The 24,463-nt window shown below is 35.2% G+C and overlaps 1 protein-coding gene and 1 pseudogene across 3 annotated transcripts in view; one reads left to right on the top strand and one right to left on the bottom strand.

The window, feature by feature from the left end:
- Col24a1 (collagen, type XXIV, alpha 1) overlaps positions 1 to 24,463 on the bottom strand; it is a 301,836-nt gene that overhangs the window by 275,774 nt on the left and 1,599 nt on the right. For 2 of the 3 annotated variants that reach the window (XM_005385132.2, XM_013514569.1), the window contains exons 3-4: positions 18,920 to 18,984; positions 6,524 to 7,893 (exon numbers count right to left, since the gene is read on the bottom strand). In XM_005385132.2, the coding sequence (XP_005385189.1) occupies positions 6,524 to 7,893; positions 18,920 to 18,984 (1,435 nt within the window). The remainder of the gene's footprint in view (positions 1 to 6,523; positions 7,894 to 18,919; positions 18,985 to 24,463) is intronic. The other variant, XM_013514570.1, reaches the window with a different exon arrangement.
- LOC106148560 lies at positions 14,363 to 14,872 on the top strand (annotated as a pseudogene).

The raw sequence follows: 24,463 nt of genomic DNA, 5'->3' as shown, positions 1-24,463 counted from the left end.
TAAAATGTGATCTGATTTGTGTTTTTAAAAAATCACTAGGGATTTCTAGTAAAGGATGGGAAAGTGTGAAAATTTTTCAAACCATTCTCTTTCCTTAAAAATCCACTAAAAGTAAAAAGCACTAAAAGAAAGAAAAAGCATTTTGAAACAAAGAAAGGACCACAGCCACAGACTACCAAATGTGAAGATATCGCCAAATATTGAGAGACTTTCAATTATAAAAAGATGTTGAGAGATGAACAAAAACAAAGATAAACAAAATCTCAGAACCCAAACCTCAGGCAGGCTACAGATATCTAACATCAATTCTAGCAATCCTTTGATTACAGGGATGTTTAAGGGAATGAGCAAGCCACAGAAGAAATAATTCATGATCCAGCAAAGGCCTAATTGCAAAGATCCAAGAATAGGGAATGTTGAACTGAAGAGAAAGAACTCATCACTTTTATGATCTACAACCAAATCTAAACACAGGGGATTTCTGGGGTCGAAAGGGGATAAAAGACAGGAACATAAATCACCATATCATTTCCCAGAGAACCTATGATACGGAAGACTAAAAGAAGTGCATAAGAAAATGAAAGGAGACATGCCACAAAATTGGCAGTAGACAAAACAAACATAGTAACAAAACAAATATTCTAAGATAGTGCTTAAGACAGCAGTCTAACTTAGATTTGGGTACTACTCCACCTTATTTGACTTGGCCTCTCCCTGTACTATTGCAAAACAACCCAGATATTGTTACCTTTATTTTAAAAAATATAATAACCCACAATTATCCAGTGTGGGCCTTACAGATGGGTACTGAAAGAAAAGGAAAAGGGGGCATAAAAACATAAGAAAATCATTTACCCGATGGGAAGTTACTTCATGCAACAGAGAAAGAGTTCAATTATATAGTTCACTATATTTTCAAAGAATTTCAATATGACATTTCTCCACAAAAAGAAAGCACAAAAAGGTTACAAGAGATAAAAGATTCATGTTCAAAAAAAAGAGAGAACAAAAGGTACTAAATGTGAGCCAGACAAGTTTAAATGTGAAAGTGCCAAAGAGAAACTGTTATAGATGAAAGTCATGTCAAAAGCAACAAAAACTAATTAAATACAACTCAAAAATCAGTAGAGGGACATGGTTATGGTATAAATGTATTCACATAAGAGAAAATGGAAAAGAGCAATCACAATGATACAGTTTTACAGAAGATAGTAAATACTGTATCACAAATGACATCATCACACCTATGAAAATTATGTGCCTGAAGAATACAAAGAAGGGAACAGAACATATTTGAGGAAAAAGGGGAGACTTCATTATAATAAAAAGTGATCTCTGGACCCAAAGAGTACTAGAAAAAAACTGGTATAGAATCTAATAGGTTTAATGAACTTCAAAGACAATGAAAGTGTAGGAGACGTTAAAAATTATACCACAGAAATATAAAAGAACATTTAGGACTTTCATCACTTTTTTTCAACATGGTACTTCATCAGAGAAATTAGGCAAGTGAGAAATAAGAAGTATACAAATAAGAAAGGAAGAAATCATTTTGACATATAAATATGCAGACTCCATCTAAAGACAATTAGAAGTGAAAAATGAATTCAGTAAAGTTGCTGTATACAAACTCAACATATAAAATTTAGTAGCACTTTTATACACCAATAATCAATTTGCTGAACATGAAAGGAAAAAAGCAATCCACTTTACAATAGCTAGAAAAAAATTTCCTTGGCATAAATTTAACCAAGATAGTGAATTTCCCCTATAATGAAAATAATAAAATACTGATGAAAGACATTGAAGAAGACATGAAAATATATAACTCCCAGGCATATAGATCAGAAGAATAAATATTGTTACTATGTCCATCTACACGAAAGGAATTACATATTCAATGTAATTCCCATCAAAATATCATTGGGACTTTTCAAATGTTTTGAAAACAATTACAAAATTCATATGGAACTACAGAAGACCCATAATATCCAAAGCAGTCTTGAGCAAAATTAACAAAGCTGAAGACATCACCATACCTGATTTCGAGACATACTACAGAGCTATAGAAACCAACACAACATCTGACATAAAAATCAGCACACAGACCAAAGGAACAGAATAGAAATTCTAACCCTTGTCTCTTACCACACATAAACATCAATTTAAAATGGATCAAACACATAAATGTAAGACTTGGAACTATGACACTACTAGGAAAAAAAACAAGGATAATACCTCAAGACGTCAGCATTACAGGCAATGTTTTTTAGGGGAGGTCAGACCTCCAAAGCACAGGAAAGAAAAGCAAACCTTAACAATTGGGATTAAGTCAAAATGAAAAGCCTTTGCACAGCAAATGAAACAATCAGCAAAGTAAAGAAACAATCTGTAGAACTGGAGAAAATATTTGCAAGGTATTCATCTGACAAGGGATTCATATCCAGAATGTAATGGACTTAAAAACAATAAAATAATCTAATTAAAGATGGGCAAATGATCTAAATAGACGTTTCTCAGAAGACACAGAAATGTCTAACAAGCATATGAACAATTCTGAGTATCTCCAGTCATCAAGGAAACACAAACCAAAACCAAAATGAGATATCTTCTCATTACAGCTATTATTTTAAAAAAGCAAAAATTACACCTGCTGAGGATCTGAACAAATGAAAACTCAAAAACTCTTTTTGATGGGAGTGTAAATTAATATAGTAGCTTTGTAAAACAGCATAGAGGTTCTTGAAAGAAATAAAAGTAGATCTACCATATGATCCAACTATCCTACTACTGAATATATATCCAAAGGCAATGAAATCAGCATATCAAAGAGATACCATGTTTATTGCACAGTATTCATAATAGTCAAGATATGGAATCAACCAAGATATCCATCAAAAGATCAATGGATAAACAAAATAGAGTATATATACACAAAGGAATATTATGCAGCCATAAAAATGAAATCTTGCCAGGTGAAACAACATAGACAGAACTGGAGATCGTTATCATAATTAGAGTAAACCAGACAGAAAAATACATATTCTTTTTCATATATGGAACCTAAAAGAACTGATATGGATTGGAAGACTGGGAAGGATTGGAGATGGGCAGATGAAGGAAAGTATGATAATAGGTACCAAAATGCAATTAGGTAGAAAGAATAAGTGTTTGTGTTCTGTAGCACAGTACGGTGACCAGTTTATGGCAGCCTATTATCTATGTATGGAGAACTAGAAGAGAGGAATTTCAAGACCCAAAACACAAAGAAATAATAAAGAGATGGAAATACTAATTATCCTGATTTGATCATTGCACATTTTATAAATGTATGGAACTGTTGCAGTGTGCCTTATACACATGTACAAGTATCATGCATCAAATAAAAAGAAAATTATAAATTAAGAAAGAGACAGAACTCCATTTGAACACATGTAGGAAAAAGAAGTCACCAAAAAGTGGGGAAAAAAAATCACTGCCTGAGGCCTTCAACAGTAACATCCACTTGAAAAAACAGTAGAACAACCTCCACTGTTCCTAATTTAATCATGACTCATTCTCTCCTTAGGCCTCTGAAGTCAATCTTTACTCCACTACACTTTGGGGAAGTTGGACTCTCAAAGTTTGACAATGGTTTCCCCATCAGAAAAGGCAAAGGATTTCATTTTTAAAAGTTATATCCTCTGACTTCTCTGTAACTTTTGGCAATGCTGATCACTTTTTTCTCAAAATTTTCTTCTTACACATTTCCACTTGATCCTATGCCAAGTCCCTTTCCTTGCAAATAGTATCCAACCTTATAGCTTCAACCATAATATTGATGGAAAGACTCTTAAAGTTTGGTTCCCAGCCTTGCCCTCTCCTCTCCACTTCAGCATCTGCAACTTTTCCAACTGACGGAACTATTCACAGTTCCTTAAAACAATGGACTAACTGGCACCAGGGACTGGTTTTGAGTGAGACAGAGTTTCCATGGACGAGCTAGCAGGTTGGAGAGCTCCAGGGTTAGATGCTCATAAGGAGTGTGCAACTTTGATCCCCTGCATACACAATTCATAGGGTTTGCTCCCTTATGAGAATCTAACGCTGCTGCTGATCCAGCAGATGGCAGAGCTCACAGACTTGGGACCTCTGCCTAAATGTTTTAACTTTTATTTTTTCCTGCTAAATTGACTTACACTCTTAATTATTGTTTTTAGTAATGACATCATGATTTTCTAAACCTACCATCTTAACATATGGTAATCATTTTGATTTTCTTCATTTTTGCATGCTCAATAGATCCAGTTAATTTCCTAATTCTTTCAAATCTTAACTCAAAATATCCTTTGAATCCTACCTTCCCTTTGTGTTTTCACTTATGCCAACCTAAAAAAAATCCCTATCATATAACTCCAATATGGAAACAGGAACTTCCTGTCTATTCTGGATACAACTACCAGACTGACTTTTCATTATTGGAACCTACAGAATTCTTCATCAAGAACAAGCCAACTTAGAACTATCAGCTTTACAGGTAAAACTCTACACAACCTGTGATATCTTGCTTAGAATTTTATTTGTCTAACATTAGCCTATTATGAAAGAGTTTGGGCTTTAGAAGCAGGAAACCTGCCTCTGGGTTCAAATCCTGGCTCTGTCAATACCAGAAATGTTAGTGTAGGCAAGCAAATTAACTCTTCTGAATATAAGTTTCTTTGCCTGAACAAACTGAGGATAATAATCTTACAAAGCTCTTCCAACATAAAGGGCATATGTGTATGAAGGACACGGCGCAGTGTCTTACTCAAGAACTTGGTAATTGATAGCTACTGTGTAAAAAAATGTACCCACTCATGTCACCTATCAAAATGTTATCTATTCTTCAAGCCTACATAATAACTTTGTCTATAGAACCTATCCTGAACAGCTCTAGCTTAGTTTTAAGTGATTATTGATGGTTACTCCTCCAAACGTATTATTTTAGTCTTATATGTTAATGTCTCTGCCCAGTACTGTGTGTGAACCTCCCAGGAGCTATTGTCTTACTTTACCACAAGATATAATTATAAATGTAAACCCCTTTATTGCCCTTATTGAAATGTTAAGTTCCTTCTGAGCAATGATTGTGTTGTATACACTTCATATTTCTGCCCTGCATACAGCAGAGACTTAAGTAAATATCTGTTGATATTAATTGCTTCACCTGCTGAAGCTAAACGATTACGCTGGAACTTATAGAAGAGATTATTGTTCATCTCATCATCCTGACTTATTCTGAAAAAAGTAAGTGGCTTTAAAAACACTTGGTTTGGTGAGGCTTGCCCAGTGATTCAATTTTATTATTAATATGTTGATAATTAATTGTAATGCTTGAAAAGAGTTTATGTCTCTGTAATAAGATATTCTTTAGATTTTATTTTAATCTTTAACCGTTCACTCTAGTAAGAGTTGCTTCATACCTATCAAATTGCTTTCAGTAAGAATCACAAAAGAAATACAATCTCAGAAAAAGTGGCATCATTTTATCTCAATCTGTGATTTCTAAAATTAAATCAATGACTCAAATTTTATATTCCCTAAATAAAGAGATACTTTAGGATATATTTGAGTATGTTTGCAGTTTTGAAAATTAAATTATTTAAGGTATACAAATACAAAAGGCAAAAACAGTGTTTATAATATTGTGATTTTAGATGGCTTTAAAAGGATTTTAAGTGGCTTTAAAAGGATGTCAGACAATTTCAAATTGATCTCTAGTTGCACTTGCACAACAAAAGTATCAGCTCAAAACTTCAGTGTATCACCTCACAGTTTTGTTTATGTATTATTAAAAAAGTAGCTTGGCTGAGGATGTTTTCCCTTTGATAGGCTGATTCTTTTCCCAGGAGTAGGTTGACTGGCTATTTGTATTAGACAGGTTGAGCCTTTACTAATCCCTAAATGTAAATTGATTCTATCACTGATGATATGATGATACATGTTTCTCTTCATGAGAATGAGAATGTTTCATTTAGAATGATAATATCAAGGGGTCATTTTTCTCAGTTAGTAACTGACTGTAAAATACACTCTGCATAGCATAATTATTATGGTGTGTTAATTCATTTGATGCTATTTTGTTGAAGGAATAATTAGTATAGTGTATTTTTCCTTCATCTACCATAAATTTTATGTATTTTTTTAAAACATGACTATGTATGAAGGTTATGCTTTTTTTTTTTATAAAGAAAGCTGATCTACATTTAGCAGTTAATTTCATGGTTGGATTTCAGGTGAACAAAAAAAAACCCATACAGGTTACCCACTACTTTATCCAGAATCAACCTTCTCAGACAGCCAATTTTTAAAAAAAGTGTATTTGAACCAGAGCTGCATTCAATAGCTACATCTTAGCAACTCAATTCAAATGCTGTGTCAGGACACTTCTATGAGGTCTGATTGCTTCTACATTGTACAGTCTGAGAGTCAATGTATAATTAGTGCATTAAAACATTTTAATGTACAGCTAGGCCCTTGAAACACTTTAGAAATAACAACTTACGGGAGGTCCGGTGTCCCCTTTCGGCCCTCTCAGATACTCCATTTCAAGCACTGTGCTAAGATCCTCATAATAATAATAATCATAAAGCTCAGATTCACTGCTATTTTCGATGAGATAAGTAGCATCAGGATAAAATTCACTCTCCTTCCTTAAATCAAGGTGATTATCCACAGATGGCTCATCTGTCACTCTATACAAGGTTGTATTGAAAATCTGTTCCATTTCCATGAGTTCATTAGTGTGTAGATTTGCTGTGATAGCCTTCTTGAGATTAGTAATTTTATCTTGCTTTGTATATGGGAGAACAGATGACACCTTCTTAAACAGCGACAGACTTGTTACTGTGTCATGTTGTGTGATGTTGTTGGATACGTTTAGCAGAGAACTAAATTTCTCCTCCATAGTCATCCTTGCCTCTCTGAGGCCAGGATGGGTCATTGATGGGTTTACATTTGTCTCACTATGTTCTGCAGTGATGGCTTCTTTGTTTTGAATCCCAGAATTCTTGAGATCCAGAGCAGAGACATTTCCTGAGTGAAGAGAGGTGAACTGAGATCTTAACATCTGGTGTTCTTGTCTTCTGTGCTCTGTTGTAGAATCATTACTTATGATATTTGGGATGTTTTGGCCTTCTGCGGTAACTGTTTTCTCTGACAGTCCTTTTTCACCAAATCGTTGGGGCAGGGAAGGGTGTTCCAGTCTCTTAGTTGGTGTGATAGTTGTGTGTGGAAGGTTTGCTTCCAGTTGGTGTTCAATTGCTTGGTGACACCGCTGTTTAACATATCTGCAGTAGTCTGCAGAAGCTTCTGCAGAAGGAATAATATCCAACTGACATACTATTCCTTCAAAATGGACAGAATTGTTGTGCATACTTCCTAAGGTAAACACACTGTTAGAGTCAAATGTCTGCACTTCTGAAATAGTCTCTCTGCTAAAATATTTCTTTCCACACTCAATAAACATTGAGACAACTTGGTTTCTAATAGTAATGGCAAATGAGTGCCATTGTTTGTCATGAACGGTATAGTTGAACAAAACAGACTGTTTTCCTCCAATGTATACCATTAGTTTTTTAGGTAGTAATTGGACCCCTAATTGAAGTCTATTTTTATTTCTAACACTGAAGAAAAATGCATTATTAACTTTATGGGACTGTAATGCAATTAATATCGTAAATGGCTGTGCTAAATTGACTGGTAAAATTTTCATGAGAGGTGACTCAATATAAGCATCATTTTTTAAAATTACACCTGAGTCTGTTAAATAGACCCCCTGAGGTAATGATGTAGATGATGATGGTACAGCAGTCACTGATGATGCGTGTCTTACATCTTTGCCTCCAAGGCCTAGTTGCTGAAGAATATCTATGCCTGGTAATTAAAAAAGAAAGAGAAAGAATATTACTTATATGCATTTATATTTGAGTATCAAAAAAATTCTTCCTCATATAAACAGTAATTTCCAAAATAAGAATGTTCTATCGATAATTTTCAGGTAACAACAGGTAGGGAGAAGGAGAATAAGATATTACATTCAATAATTTCAATAAAGTATGTGCATAAATATGCATGCAATCCACACAACAATATCTTTTAACCCAAAATTCAACTCAAAATTATTTTAGTTCACTCATTTCTCCCACTTGAATATGATTCTTATTTGTTACTCATATATATATTCAACATATATATTCATATATGTTGTTCATACACACATGCACACACATACATATATATATTATATACATTCATTTGAACGAATAGAACAAGAATCCATACGCCATGTTAATCTATGATGTGAGTACCCTTGCCAGTGCTACCTGACTCTTAAGAATGTACATATTTAAATCTCAGAAGTGAATGAGGAAAGAAAAACCACCTCCCTGAAAATTAAAATACTGTATATATAATCATAAACTATTTTTCTATGATGGCAAATAAGCTATTCTTACATAAATGAACAGTCGCATTTATTTGATGATATCAAGGGCTGCTCCTTGCCCCAAGAAAACTTCTTACTGCTAAAAACAAATTCCTTCAGGAATTACCCCCAATTTTTTTTTTTTTTTCCAGTACCGGGAATCAAACTCATGACCTTGCGCTTGCCAGGTAGGCGCTGTGCTGCTGAGCTAAATTCCCAGCCCCTTACCCCAAATTTCTAATGTCATTAAAGAAATATTATTATTGGTAAAAGCATTGTTTGAAAACTTTAGAAGATATGTTTTCAGCATTTCTTACATACATAAATATGTTTCCTCCAATTATAGTTTATTGGAGTTTTAATCACAAATAACTTTTTCTTGAATCTACTATCTTTAAATGCTTATTACTCAATAAGATTCCTGTTAGTGAACTACTGCATTCCTAAAATAGAATGTATTTTCTTGTCATATGCTTTTCTTTAAGTAATTTTCTGGAATTTTGACTGATAATTTGCTGGATTTTCTACAAATTCATGTGGAATCCCCACATCCAATTTATGAGTTAGATTTATCTCTGTTTTTGTCCTATTGTTCAATATTTATCAGACTGTAATATTGAAATTTCATTATTTTAATGACAGTTTAAATGATTTTGGGATTAGCTCTTTCTCAGAAATTATATGAAGCTCATTTGCAAACTAAATTTATCCTGCTGTTTTTTTATTGCTAGCACATCATCTACATTCCTAACCGCTGCTATGTGAATTGATTTCTTCTAGTTTTTAGTGTATCTTGTGCCAATTTTACAAATTTACATTTTCTGTTAAATAAATTTCTGTTAGGCTTTCAAATATAGTACCCAAAAATCTTCACACAGTAATTCTTTTACAATTCTTTTTGTTTTCCTATGTCTGTGATTCTTTCCCTTATTTTTCCAACTTTGAGTATTTCCTTCAAAATTAAGTCTGTTTCATTAGTGGTCATTTCAAATGTTTAGCCCTTGGATTTGTTTATCTTTTATATTTATAGGTTTGTTCCTATTTAACTATGTAGCTATCATCTGTAATTCTTATATTTCCCCCTGGGAAGCTTCTGTCCTCCTCAGATCCTCTAGCACTTCTTGTATTCAAGAGCTAGATGTGAAGTACTTCAAGGTATGCACCTCACCTTCAGGAAGTTTGGTTGTGCTGGTGCTTTCTGAAATATCATTATTGACTTTATGTGGCATCTGCTTTTGTTAGCACATCTTTGAGGTTTGCAGATTATATTAGTCCCCCACGTCTGCTGAAAATGAAGTCTTTAGATTTATCTATCATTTCACTGACCTTTGTTTTGATATGATAGAAGTGGGAAGATAATATCTCATGATTTCAAGTTCATACTTAAAGTCTATGCTGATTTCACAGATGAAGAATCTGAGACACAGACACTAAATAACTTGATCAAGATCACAGAGCTGGTAAATAATAGAGTTGGATTTCAGCCAAATCTGACTTTGAAGTCTACATTTTCACTGTTCTACCACCCTGCCTTACAGCCATTTTATTCCCCATATACTTCCACATTTCCTTTGGCATACCTTACTACTTAATCATGGCAGCATCACTTTCCCCAACAAAAATCTCACCATGGGGAGTACTCTCTATGCAGCCATTAGAGTTTGCATCTGAAGTAAAATTGAGTTGTCTCCCTTATTTTAAGCAACCATATGTAAGTAGATGTCAAGAATAAAAATGTCAAGGAACAAAGAGCTCTTAAAAGTAGAATACACATATGAGTGGGATTGAGGAGAACAGGAGGGAAGGAAGAAAGGAGGGCGGGAAGGAGAAAAGGGAGGGAAGGAAGGAACCAGGGATGGGTGGGAGAAAGGGAGAGAGAGAGGGAAGGAGAAAGGAAAGGAAGAAAGAAAGTTCCTCCTCCAGACAAACTATTTAACATTAATTAAGTCTGGCCATAGATGTCACCAAATTAAAATTTGCAATATGACTTAGATATTTGCTAATATATGCAATAATAAATACAGAAGTTTTCTTCAATAAGTTACTTGTTTCATGAGTGGCCTTACACACAAAACCAACCCAGTTCATGTAACATAGGGCATCATTTACCACTTAAAGAGAATTATTATCAGCTAGATACTGTATTAGGTGCATTAAATTTTTTAAAGACTGAGAATAATGATAGCATTTATTAAATTCTTTCTATATGTTAAGCAGTATTCTAAGATCTGTACTGTATTAAATCAATAATTCTCCCAATAGCCCTTTTAACTACATACTGTGGTTATCTCCACCTGACAGTTATGAAAAGTCCAAGAATTAAATTATTCATCCAAAGTCACCCAACCAGGAAGTGCAGAAACAGCGTTTGAATACAGGCATTCTCTAAGCGTCAGTCTTTTAGCCCTGTGACTTTTAGAACACATATGTCACCTAACAATAGGATTGACTGTGTCTCCTTCTTCATTTGCTTTTTAAATGTAGAATAAATGGTAGTGTCACCCAGACAACAGCTTGCTTTTTATTTAGTATAAACACCAGGCCTAATGACTTCATCCAAACCATTGCTTTAACAACCACATATGCTGACTCACAAACCTCTTTTCTGGGCTTGCATATCCAATTGCCTATTGAATTTACCCACTAGAGGTTAGACGTATGAGGCACTTCTAATTTTCTCTAAACCTCGTTTGCCTTACTACAGTGCTCCTCTCAGTAAAGGGTTCTACAACCAGAGAAGTAGCCAGAATAATCAAATAGATCAAGCTGAGACAGGAGATTAGGGTGTAGCAAAACTGACTGGGGAAGTAGGTGTGACCTGTTAATTAGAAAATCCCAGGACATATATTCGGAACAGTTCCCAAAGCTCTGCATTTGGACTCCTGAGCAGGTTTTTGATAGGATGGCCTAGACCCGACATCAGCCTAAGAAGTGGATGATACAAAAAGGACACTCTGCATCTGAATTTTTGGATACTGTGTTGCTCTTGCACAGTGGCCCACGCTCATGCTATGGGGTGTACTTCTTTTCTTACTTTTACTTGGCCCAAACTTGCTCTGCAGAACCAGTTCTTTTTCTATCTTCAATAAACTTTGTTGCTGTTTGTGCTTGTCTTGACCAATTCTTGGCTCAGGATAGAAAGAACCTAGAAACCAACTCCAGAAGGAGACTCCAGCACCCAAAACCCAGTAACAAAGCCATTTCCCTGGCAGAAATCCTCGAGTGGCTTTACACGGTATATAGAATCTATGTCATCTGTTCCTCTTATCTCTCAGATCTTTTCTTCTATCATTTCATTTCACCTTACTGTGCTCCAGACAGAGTCCTTTATTATTCTGTAAGCCCATAAACCTTATGTTTTATGGTATTTATACTTTTGTTCTCTATGCCTGGAATGCTCGATCCTTGAGCGTCTGCATTTTAATCTGTATTCTTTTATTAAAAGAAGACAACTGAATATAACAGACGTAAGTGAGTTCTTTGAAGGTCTTTCTAAACTTTTGAAGTTGAGTGTGGTCATGAGGACCCCAGAACAAATTTGAGGTCAGAAATAAGAGTGATCTTGGAAAGTTCCCTCTAAGTTTACATTCCCATTTACTCACTTTTCTCTTTAGTAGGAGAAGAGAATATTCCAAGGCATTCTGTATATATTTGCATTGTTTCTTGAATTTCTTGCTATATCAAAGATTATTAGGTTTTTAAAAATCCTATTCCTGAGTCCTACTAAAAGTTTCTATGCTAAGCTTTCCTTACCTACAAGACTCAACTGAAGCCCTACTTCTTTTCATTAATTTCTTTTTAACTTTTAGAGACAAGGTTGCACTATGTTAGCCAGGCTGGCCTTGAACCCATGGGCTCAAATGATCCTCCCATCTCAGCCTCCCAAATAGCTGGGACCATAGTTGTATGCCACCAGACCCATGAGGTGTTATTTATTTAAGGCTTCACTGAAATTTTATGCTGTTATTTTTTATGCACCAATAAGACCTGGATCCTCTCTTGATATCTTAAAAAAATTAGTTTTCTAGGCTTGCAAAGCTGACAGTAGCATACAGACACAGACAACCCAAACTTATTTTCCATTTATTTGATACCTATAAGCAGAATTGATGTTCTTATCAAAAGTTAAAATCAAAGAAAGAGGGGGAAAGAAAAATGAAAAAAGGATGGGTTAAAGTGGAGGTAGGGGAGGGAAAAGAGAAGTTGAGTCTCAGTAGATGATAAAACTATGACTTACACCCATGTGTTTGATTCTAAATCTATTGACTAATGATTGATTCTCTGGGTAAAATATAGTCTATGCCTAAAGAAATAGCTATGGGAGAGCCTGTGATTACATTTTTTTCACAAGTACAAAGAACAAAAAGGCATTTTACCTGTCAATATTTTACCATACATCTGAAGAACAAAAATAGTACTATGTTTATACCTCAAAATATAGGGACTTTTACATTTCTTAGTAATTGACAGCTTAAAGTATTAAAAGAAAGTTATCAATGCTCAGGTAAAAAGTACAGAATAGGACTTGGGATGTAGCTCATTGGTAGCACACTTACCTGGCATGCATGGTATGACCCAGGATTCAAACCCCAGCTACCCATCTCCCAAAAGTAAGAAGTAATATCACTTTACAGAATGTAATAAATAAGAGTGTTGTTCCTATCGAAAAACTAAATTAATAAATGAAAGCACTGACTTTTAATGAATCTAAGTCCACAAAGCTACATTCTTTGCAGTTCATAGGAAAGAAAGAATAAAATCATTATTTAAAATAACATCATGAAAGATATAAGTGAGAAAGATATATAGGTCTCAACACAGTTTTCTCTTTCTTGCCAGTTTACCCATACTGGCCAAATTAATTAGGTAATTGTCCTATATTCATTTTGTATGGTCGCAGCCAAACAGTGCCAAAATTAAGGCTCAAATGCAGGCTTCTTTGCTCCAGTACTCTAGTTAAGGAACTAAAGGAAATTGTTCAAAATCAACTATACTGTTTTGTTTTATGTTTTCAATATTAGGATATAAAAAAGAAAGTGATCTGGAATGTTCTCATTTTTCCCACTAGAGTTTACTGCAGCCTCATGTAATAGGCAAGGCTCTAAACACTATGTGTAGGATTGTTAGTATCTTCACTCTAGGGTTGTTGAAAATGAAGCTGAGTATTGTAGGAATTTGCTCAGGGTCCCACAGCTACTAAGCAGTGGAACTTGGACATAAATCCAGGCCTTGCACTCCAAAACACCAATGCTTAAGCATCCCTGGCACACTGGATATGCTAAATGTGGCAGTTACTTCTTTAAAGTTTTCTTAATGTAAATAGCACATGTATTCTGCATAAGGAGATAACTTCCAACTTATTTATAAAATAAGATGAAGCTTAAAGTTAGATAAGGGCCCAGTAGGGTTTTTTGGCAAAAAACACTTGGAGTTACTGCAGCTGGAATGAGTTCTGTTAATAATAAACACATTTTGGATTAATTTTTATAGGAAAAACTCTCCTTGGAGATGAGTATTCTACACACAGATTCCTACACATGTGGTTTTCACACCCTAGGGATCATGAACCTGAGGACACTGTGCTTGTTGAGAATTAGATACACATCTTGCATGGTGGAGTTCATTGTGGAACTGTGTTGCAGCTATGCCAGTATCTCACTGGCAGTCAGAGCATCAGTACGGTCAGAATAAGAAGAAAGGTATACTATATAAAATAAAAGTAATCTGTGTCTGTCAAAGCCTCAGTAAATGTAGCCTTATACATGTAATCTTAAAAATAGTAGAATCATTTATTCACTAGGTTACAACTAAACCTAGGTATAAAACAAATACAAAAGTTATATGTATTAGTAAGGTACTTAAAATGTTTTTTTTTTTTTTTCTTCTCTGTGTTAACACTTAATGGACCTTTTTACCAAGATGGCGCCGAAGGCGAAGAAGGAAGACCTTTGTTTCTTTTCCAGCTCCTGCCCCTCCCAAAGCTGAAGCCAAAGCAAAAGCTTTGAAGGCTAAGAAGGCCGTGCTGAAAGGCATCCACAGGCACAAAAAGAAGAAGATCCGAACTTCACCCACTTTCCACCGTTGCAAGACACTACGGCTCCGGAGACAGCCCAAATACCCTCGGAAGAGCTCCCCCAGAAGAAACAAGCTTGACCACTATGCCATCATAAAGTTCCCCCTGACCACAGAGTCAGCCATGAAAAAGATAGAGGACACCAATACACTCGTGTTCATTGTGGATGTCAAGGCCAAGAAGCACCAGATCAAACAAGCTGCAAAGAAGCTCTATGACACTGATGTGGCCAAGGTCAATACCCTAATCAGGCCTGATGGAAAGAAGAAGGCATATGTTCGACTGGCTCCTGATTATGATGCTTTGGCGTTGCCAACAAAATTGGGGTCATCTAAACTGACTCCAGCTGGCTAATTCTAAATATACATTTTTTTTCTCCATAACAAAAAAACAACAACAAAAACCCCTCAACTTAATGGAAGTTTGGGCATGGTGGCACACACCTGTAATCCCAGCACTCCAGAGGCTGAAGCAGGAAGATTGTTGTGAGTTTGAGACCAGCCTGGGCTACAAAGTGAGCTCAAGGCCAGCCTGAACTCCATAGCGAGACCTTGTCTCAAAAGCACAAAAAAGAAAAAACTTAATGGAATAACTGAAATCATAGCAAGGCACATAAATATCTCACTAACATAGGGAAGTATGGTTTAAAACTACATGAAAAGTGAATGACAAGAAGAGAAAATAGCAGATAAATTGACAGTGTTTTGAGAAATGAAAAGTACATGAATTAGCTGAGTTGGAAAAAAAACACTAAGGACTTCCAGAAGCACATGCTAATAGCAGATGAGCCAGCTCATATGGAAAAATTCCAAAAAGGCTCAAGAAGTGAAGACACAAAATCACTGAATTCATAAATGAGACATGGGGCTTCAAAATGTGGATGGTGGTAGATAGAAGTGAGGGGTTGAAAGCTTATATAAGGTTTGAGTCCACAATAGGAGGTTAAAGATTAATTATGTAGAGTCACTGGACCAATCATAAATATATACTGAGAACACGAGGTTCAGATAAAATCTATATACTGAATTGGGGGATACCTCCCCATCCCAGACCCTCTTTATATACCCTAATTTCAATAGTAGTGGCATCCAGTTCTACAAGTAAGATATTGGATGCTTTTTCTTCTAAAGAACTATAGGAATGTTAGGGCCTCAGACATTTGTAGTTACAACAATAAGATGACCAGCCATGTATCTACCTAATCAAACTCTATGTGAAACATCTCAGTGGACAAGGATAACATGAAAATAGTTTTCACGTGTATTTTAGTGTCTTTTAAGTGATAACAGAGGGACTGTTGACTTAGAATTTCTGCAACATAAAAAAGATCAAAACAAACAAAGTTTGGAAGAAGCAAAGATAATGCAGGGAGCAAAGAAAACAAAAATTTTAAAATATTCTTACCTTTAGAAAGCTAAGAGCAAATATGACATCAAAGAAACAAGAATAAGATACTACTCAAAAAGAAAAAATAAGAAGCAATCTGGGTGAGGAAACTATTTAAATACATCAATATAGAAGAAATAAAAATTGAAAATGTTTGGAATAGTAACTCATAAAAATGTCACATAAAATAGAGTACAAAGGTGGAAGAAAGATGAAAAGAAGATGTTGAAGGAAAAAGTCAGGATCTCAATTCTAAAGATACAAAATCTAACAGAAATTGCATAAAGAGGAATAAATACATCAGAAAGAAGTAATATAAGAAATTTTCCAGAAAAAGAAGGCTAAGTTAAAAAGATCTATTGATACAAAACCAGGACTATGGGAGCCCGAGGCAGGAGGATCATGATTTTGAGTCCAGCGTGGGCAACTTAGAGAGACCCTGTCTCAAAGAAAAGATGGGAATGTAGTGTACTGTGATGGCTCTATGTTCAATTCACTGTAACACACACACGTGAGAGAGAGAGAGAGAGAGAGAGAGAGAGAAATAGATGAAATGGGGAAAGAAATAGAAAAGGCTTACTGAGCATCTAATGCAATGAGTTGAAAAATAATTGTATCAAGGCACACTATTGTAAAATGTCAAAACATAGAGGCTAAAAAGATTATCTTAAAGGCTTAAAGAAGAAATAAAAAGGTAACATATAAAGGATCAAGAATTAATATAACATCTGATGTCTTAATAGTTCTGCAAGCGGGAAAACAAAAGTTGAAAGAAAGCCTTTGAAATTCTGAAAAGAAAAGAATTTTCAGCCTAAAATTCTATAGTCATCTAACTAACCTTAAAAGTAAGGATGCAGTAAACACAGTCTCAGAAATGCAATGTTGTAAAAATGTGTACCACTGCACTATATGCAACTGGAAGATATACTCTACTGTATAGGAAGGAAACAGACTACGGAAAGGAAGACATGAGTTTCAGTTAACTGAAGCAAATAGAGATGAGAAACATCAATTCTCCCAGAACTGTAGAAAATTAGTAGTCTACAATAGAATAGAGGAATAGCTTCTAGGAGGAATAGCTCTAAAAAAAATAAAATTGTTGGAATACAATGGTGTTTGGAGGAAAAATACTTTGGAAAGAAGTTTTAAAATTCTTGTGTAACATCTGAGAAGATTATTAATAGTAACCTAGAACACAATGAGAGTAATGTAAAGGAGCAATCTTGCAATACTATATGGAAAAAATATAAAAACACATGGCTCGGTGACAAAAAAATGCACATGGTCATAATAACGTAAATTGTAAATATTAATTTAACCTCAAACTAATAAAGCTATGTGGAGATGATAGAAGGGGAAGGACATTAAGATACTATGAAAATACTGAATTCTCATTATGAACAATAGGCAGTCAATAAAGCATTTAAGCATATTACTAAGAAATGTAAAAGTTAAAACCTAAAGGTGCCAAAAGAGTTTGGCAGAAACTCAGCAGTGGCTAAAGGAAGAGGATTTTGGTCTATGTTATACGTTTTGTAGTGCAATTTGACTTTTAAAATATGCCCTTGAAGTACGCTGACATCTTTTTTTAACTAAAAAGTCTCTTAAGCCTGTATATACGAGAAGCTTAACCTGGGGAAATCACTAGTGCATATATATTATCTATCTATCTCTCTATATATATTATATAATATGGTATTTGTAATTACTATAAAACACAATATCTCTAATAAGGATACTCTAATCTCCCAGTTATATGCTACTTATTGCATCATGCCAATTTAATAAAAAATATTATTTAAGGAATAATATCTTTAAGTTTCTCATAATATACTGTTTCCATTTATTATACTCAAAAATTGTTAATTTTTCCAAATCTAGATAGTTTTTAAAGGATTGTCTTTTTGTTAAGAATTTGCAAGGTTGAATGAGGTTGAAAAATATTTTTTCCTGAAATAAAAATTGAGCTGTATTATATAAAGAAAACCATATATTTATAAATACTCTATTATTCTTATGTCTTTCTTTAGCTAGGTTTCTGATATTTTCATGATAATACGCTTGGCAAATTAGTAAACTCATAACTCTAGAAACACCATGCAAGGTGATGCATAGGGCAAAGTAGTTTTTCTTTGCTGATAGACTAGATTCAAGTCTTTGCTTACTCGCTTACTTTTTCTTTTCATATTGTTACTGACCAAACTGGATTAGTGAGTTGATCACTGAGATGAAAAACTGGTTCTTACAAAATGAATGATTTGGCAGCTGAGTGCAGCCCAGATAAGGATAAAGCCTGCTGATGTCCGTAAGTGTAGCACAGTCCTAGGATTTTTCTCTTTGATCTTCCTATTATTTTCAACCTTTGACAAAAGGACTTTTATCACTTTCACATTATCATATTTGTATTTCAGTGAATGGTAATTAGAATATTACTTGGGGAATATATACTTAAAATGCTGTTCAATAAATACATGAATTAGGATATATACGCACTCCTGAAGCCACTCCATTTTACCAGAGCAAGAGCTGGAGGCAAAAACAAAGTACTAAACTATTTTTTAAACTTCTCTGTTGAATTAAATACTATCCTAAGCCCACTAATATGCAAATTTTATTTTGTGTCTTAACGATGCAAATGTAGATGGAACATTTATTATATACTTGTGTTGTTCGAAGAAGTGCAAAGGTAATTCAGTCACAGTTTGCCACCCCCAAGAACTCCTACTTAAAATGAAGTCACAAGCAAAGCCTTTTTACTGTACAAAACTTCCCTTTTATAGAGAGTTTGCTTAAAAATGTAAGCAATTTCACAGATGGAAGATCTGAGTAATTTCTTAAAGGTCATATTTCCCTCCAAAACGGATTTCCTTACACTTACATTCTCATTATGCTGGGCAGAATATTTTAATAATTGTTTAAGGTTGAACTTAAGGTTACGATAACTTTAAAGTTCTGCAATTTTGCTGTCTAGACCCGAACTTCTTTTAAACAGATAATTAACAAGGTAATTTTCTTACCTTGTTCTTGTGCATGAACAGTAATCCAAGCCATACATAGTACAATGAAATGAGGAAGTAGTTTCCTAAGAAAGAGAAAAAAAAAAACAAAAAAAACAATTGTTGGACATTTACAACATCTAAACCATACAAAATAACCAAGATTAATAATTAAACTAGTATTCTAACTCTAATCATGATCAAGGGCTCTGGATTCAAGTTCCTATTTTATGATTTACTATGTGATCTGCACATACTTTATTGCTCTATGCCTCTGAATCTTCAAATGTTAATCCTATTTTATAAAGTCTTTTACAGATTAACTGAAAAAGTTTATGTAAAGCACATAATAGTGCACATGGCACACAAGAATGCAGTAAATGTGAACTAGTATATGTGATATTATTGTTATCATATATTATGTCAAATTACATACATATAATTCATGTAAAGTAACAAAAATTATACCAAATAATGCAAATTATATCAGTTATAGTGATTTAAATTGATAGAATCACCTAATTATTGGGATTAATGTTAATTTGTGAAAGGCATTTGGATATCATATTTAAGTCATCTGTACAAAATTCTTGCTTCTTTGGTCCGGAAAAGAGCAAAGGCCTGCAGATGTCAATGTTGAGCATTCTGATTAGTAATTATCAGCTAATATCCAATAACTACAAATAAAAATGTTTACTCATATTGATTAGCTATCTAAGAAAAAAATATTGTGGCATTTTTAGTATAATCAAACTTTTTATAATTTTGTGGAATAGTCTGAATAATTGGCTCTACCTACTTTCCAGATGAAAAGTACTCACAGTTTTTGGAAAACAAGAGTGATCATGTTGAACACAGTCTTCATTAACTAATTTTTCCTAATTGAGACTCTGATTCTATTTATTATTTTAACTCAAGGACTCTCTGTGTGATATTTCTGTTATACGTTGTTCATCAAACAATGATGGCAAAGACCCATAAATATTCTTTTTATTAAGTTCCTGGTGTATTTTTCTATTTGTTACGAATAAGATATTTTTGCTTTTATCAAATAGTATAAGAAATATCTTACTGTAGGAAGGATAAACTTTTTACAAAGTTTAAGGCAACAATATAAAACTACACTATGCTTCACATAATGGAACACAATTTTGTATTAAAGTGGTACTTCTCATTTTTTTGTAAATGAAAATGAATACAATATGACAAGGTTTTGACAGACTACTTAACTATCACTAACTCTGCAAAATAAGCAACTAAATCATTGTGGAAATTTTAACTGATATGGGCAAATAGTTCAACCATATATATTAATGAAGCCTATAAAACATTCTCATATGTGTTATTCATTTAGATCAACGGATCCCAAATGTTAGTTTGCCAAAGAACCACCTAAGGTGCTTCTGAAAAATGAAGATTCTGGGCCCTGCTACATAGAGTATGACTCCAAACTTTGCACTGGAGCTCTAGAATGTATATATTTTAATAAGGTGATTGTAATTATAGATTATGTATTGCCCAGACAAGGAAAAACTTAGAACACTAGTTATATTTACAGAGTTAGGGATAGAGCTCAGTGGCACAGCACCTGCCTGGTAAGCTCAAGGTCCTGAGTTTGATTCTTGGTACAAAAAAATTATATTTACCTTCTAATTATAATACACATAAATACATATTTTTGCTTAAATTTCATACATTTGATTTTGTGATATAATACAATATTATTTGATATTTTTGCACTAGCTCAGTGGTTTTATAACTTTCCTGTACATCAGAATCACTGGAAATCTTGTGACAAATTTCTAGGTCTTAATTCAAGATTTTCTGACTCAGTAGGTTAGATAAGGCTCAAGAATTTCCATTTATTACAAATTCCCATTTGATGCTGATGCTGCTGATTGGAGGGTCATGCTCTGAGGACCACCACATTGGATGAGGCAACACTCAAGAAATTATTGAATGCTCTTCTATTTTGTGTTTTATTTTGTTTTGTCTTTCAAAACTGAAATTCTGGGTTTCACACTGAAATCATCTGTGGAGTTTTAAAAACTACTGATATGACTGTTTCTTTAGATCACCTTTTCTTCCAGTATTATCCCCTCCCACAGAGATTCTGATTTTAATATGTTCATGGTACATGCATGTTTAAACACTCATCATGTCATTCTAATGTGCAAACAAGGTTGAGGAACATTGTATGAGAGTAAAATGATTTCGCTATATAATAGATGTAAGTATACTCAGATATTTAACAAATTGGGCAAGCACTTAAGAGTCAATATGACAACATTCAATAAAGCTTTAAAATATAATCTATGGTATTGATACCTGAGGATGTCTATAAAATATGAAACAGTCTGCATATATCTGGCCTGATAACCACATTTTCAGTTTGGCATCAACCACAGTCCAAACATAATCAGACCAAGAGATGATAAATCTAAAGCAGACCAAGCAAGGCAGACAGCTAAAGATCATACATAGAATAATTAAAAAACTAATAACCATCGCAAGTGTCTTCTCTAAATGACTCTTTTTTTTTTTTTTTTCTAAATGATTCTTAAAGAGCTAGTTAACTTTGACTTTATCTGAATGATCCAACTTACTTTAGTGGAATAACAGTGACCTTCTTCAGGATAGCCTTGAGATCCCTAGGATTGTAATATATGTCTTCAGGCTACTGATATTCATTCCTACATAGATTGACTTTCTAATAGTAAGAAGCACTTGTAAAGTATTGTAATTAGACAATTTTTAATGAGTTTGTGCTTTTCTTTCAGACCAATCGAAAGATTTGATCTAATGTAAGCAACACACAGTGATACATGTCAATAATTTCAACAAATTCTACCATACTATTTTACATGCCAAAACTTCTATAAGTCATGACAGCATTACAGATTCTGCTACTTAGGAACAGCTAAGATCCAGAAATAATCAAATTTCTGTTCTCCATTCCTAACATAGACAGGAAAAAGTTCTCATCACAGTAATTGGGATGAAATTGTGTGATTCAAAGAGTAAAGCACTGTCACTTTTACATAATGAATTTCTCAGACTGTCAATTCAGTTCAATAGGCAGCAGTGTAACTAACCCAGGGTGAAGCATATAAGAGCCTTCAGTTAAATTTCACATGTTCAAGCAAATCCTGAAATACAAGGTAATAAATTCTTCAGGATTTCAGTTAATCAAAGAGCCTACAGTCCAGTCAGTAGAATGAAAACGCATCTAAATTAGGCCCTCCTGGTACTGTAATATCATAGAGATTATTATTAAGCTGATTCTTGCTAGCCTAGCAAAATTCTTGGCCCGTACTGATATCACATATTTTTAAATGAATGAATGGATCAGTCTATTTTAGGTCAATAAAACTGTCAGATGGTCTTGAGTTTCAACAAATATATAGCTTCTCTAGCATCTTCTATGTCCATACTGATGACAGGCTGAAGAAAAGGCAGATCTCCTACCCTCCATTTGTTTAGGTCAGGAAGTGACGTGAGTTAAAGGTCTTTCACTCACTTGTCCCTATTCCTACCTGGCAGCTCTAGTTTGAGCCACTTCTTCCCTAGGATGTGTGCTCCAACCAACTTTCTTTCAGGGCCTCAAGTACACTGTGCTGTCTTGCTTCTGAGCCTGTTAATGTTCCCTGTTTAGAAAAGTCTATGACCTTTCTACGTAGATTTCAGTCTAGATTTTGTCTCCTTTAGTTGCCTCTCCTTCCAGTGTTGTCCCTGGCTGCCCTCACCACCTCCACAGGACCCTTAGGTGCCCGTCCTGTATTTACCCTTATCTCATTTTGTCATATTTGTTTCATTTATAGTATCCTTTAGTAGGCTGGGTACAATTGGAAGGCGGCAGTGGTGTCATTTTGCACACTCTTTGTATCTTTACTGTCTAGAACCATGCTGGGAACATAGTTAAAGCTCAGTAAACATTTATTGAATGACTGACAGAATGTTAGGCTTTTATGAAAATGAAAATGAAATGGTCTTTATTTCCCCTCCCACTTAGAGATACAAATTTTAAATTATCAGTTGCAAAGCATACCAAGGAAAAGAAAAAAAAATTATTTTTCTTGTTCAGCTTCATAGATTACCAAGCAAAATGTCTAGACAATACTCAAAATTCCTTTACGTAAATTATATTTTCCCTCCCTGAGACATCAGTTTACTTTAAACACTTGAAAACAAAGATAACTACGCAACTTTTAAAACTAGAATTCTGTGCAACTAGGAACAGGTTTATACCAATACTTATTGTTTTTGTTGTGTTATGGTGATTGCTGTTATAGAAACCCTCTAATTACCATAGAATCTACTTGGAGTACTTTCCGATGTATGTTACAATAATATAGCTAACACTGGCTTTTGTGTTTTAATTTTCTTTTATTAAATCCACAGTCACACTAGTTAACCTCCTTAAAAGTAGCTCTGTGAAAGAAAACATTTGTAAGAATCCAGTTTTAAAATGTAAATGTTCCTGGGTGACTAATCAGAACTATGATTCTAAAAAGCTGCTCTTCCTCTTGCAAACAGTTCACCACAAAAAGCTGGCGGAAAATGAAAACCTCAGGGATTTCATTAGGACTCTTCACGTTTAATTCAGTGGCCTGACATTATCATCAACTAATCGGCTGCCTCTTCCAAGTCTTTCCCTTTCCCATGGGTTGGCGGCTTTTTTTCGAACTAAAGCAATTCAAGTTTAATTTTTTTGAAAATTGGCTGTTTCTCTAGAAACATTTTCTCTGTCCAATCACTACCTCTGCTCCGTTTTGCATGTGTGTGGTTGGAGCTGTGAAATTCTACAATCTGATATGACTATGAATTGCCCTTAACTCTCTGCAGCCCATCCCCACAGGCTTCTGTAATGGCAAAGGCTGGATCAGGAGCTACCCCGAGACTTAAAGGGCTCTGGCTGATAGGCGCCCTGAGACACCAGCACCTTCGGCAGGGATCCGCTCCACAGGAGTTTTTTTCCCATCCACGAGGGGTGATTTTTCCTCAGGAGTTCCTCGGGTGTAATCGGCTCTACTTGGTTTCTCTGCTTCCCTCCCCCCAATCATCTGGACCCAATTTACAAACCCCAAACTGCCCAAGAATTTATGCAGGGCCTTTTCTGGGAGCGTCTGGAAGGGAAGTGTAAACCAGACAAGACAGAGGCCAGGAGCCGAAGATGTGCTTTAATCTACGAGGTCGGTCACCGCTACTAGGGGAGAATTAGTCAGCGATGGGCCCCGCGCGGCGGGAGCCGGCCGGGCGGGGGCACGCGGAGCCTGCAGCCAGGCGGACGCGGAGGCCGCCCGGCCGCCGCTGGGGACCCGAGTCCCTCTGCACCCCGGAGGGTCCGGAGAACACGCGCCTGTGCCCGCCCGCCCCCTCGCAGCCGGGACGGGGGCCCTTTCCCAAGAAAACGGGCTCTGTCTCCGTCTCCCGCAGGCGACTCCCGGGTGTCCCAGGCCCGACATCGCCCGCCCGCACTGGCTCTGAAAGTCGAGAGCTCCTCGTTTCCTCGAGGCGGGGCGGCGGGGCTGCGGGGCGCGGGCGCAGGCGAGCGAGGCCGGGGTG

Source organism: Chinchilla lanigera, unplaced genomic scaffold (genome assembly GCF_000276665.1).
Source record: "Chinchilla lanigera isolate Chin_1 unplaced genomic scaffold, ChiLan1.0 scaffold00022, whole genome shotgun sequence".
Lineage (NCBI taxonomy): Eukaryota > Metazoa > Chordata > Mammalia > Rodentia > Chinchillidae > Chinchilla > Chinchilla lanigera.
This window is presented reverse-complemented; position numbering and strand designations above follow the sequence as displayed.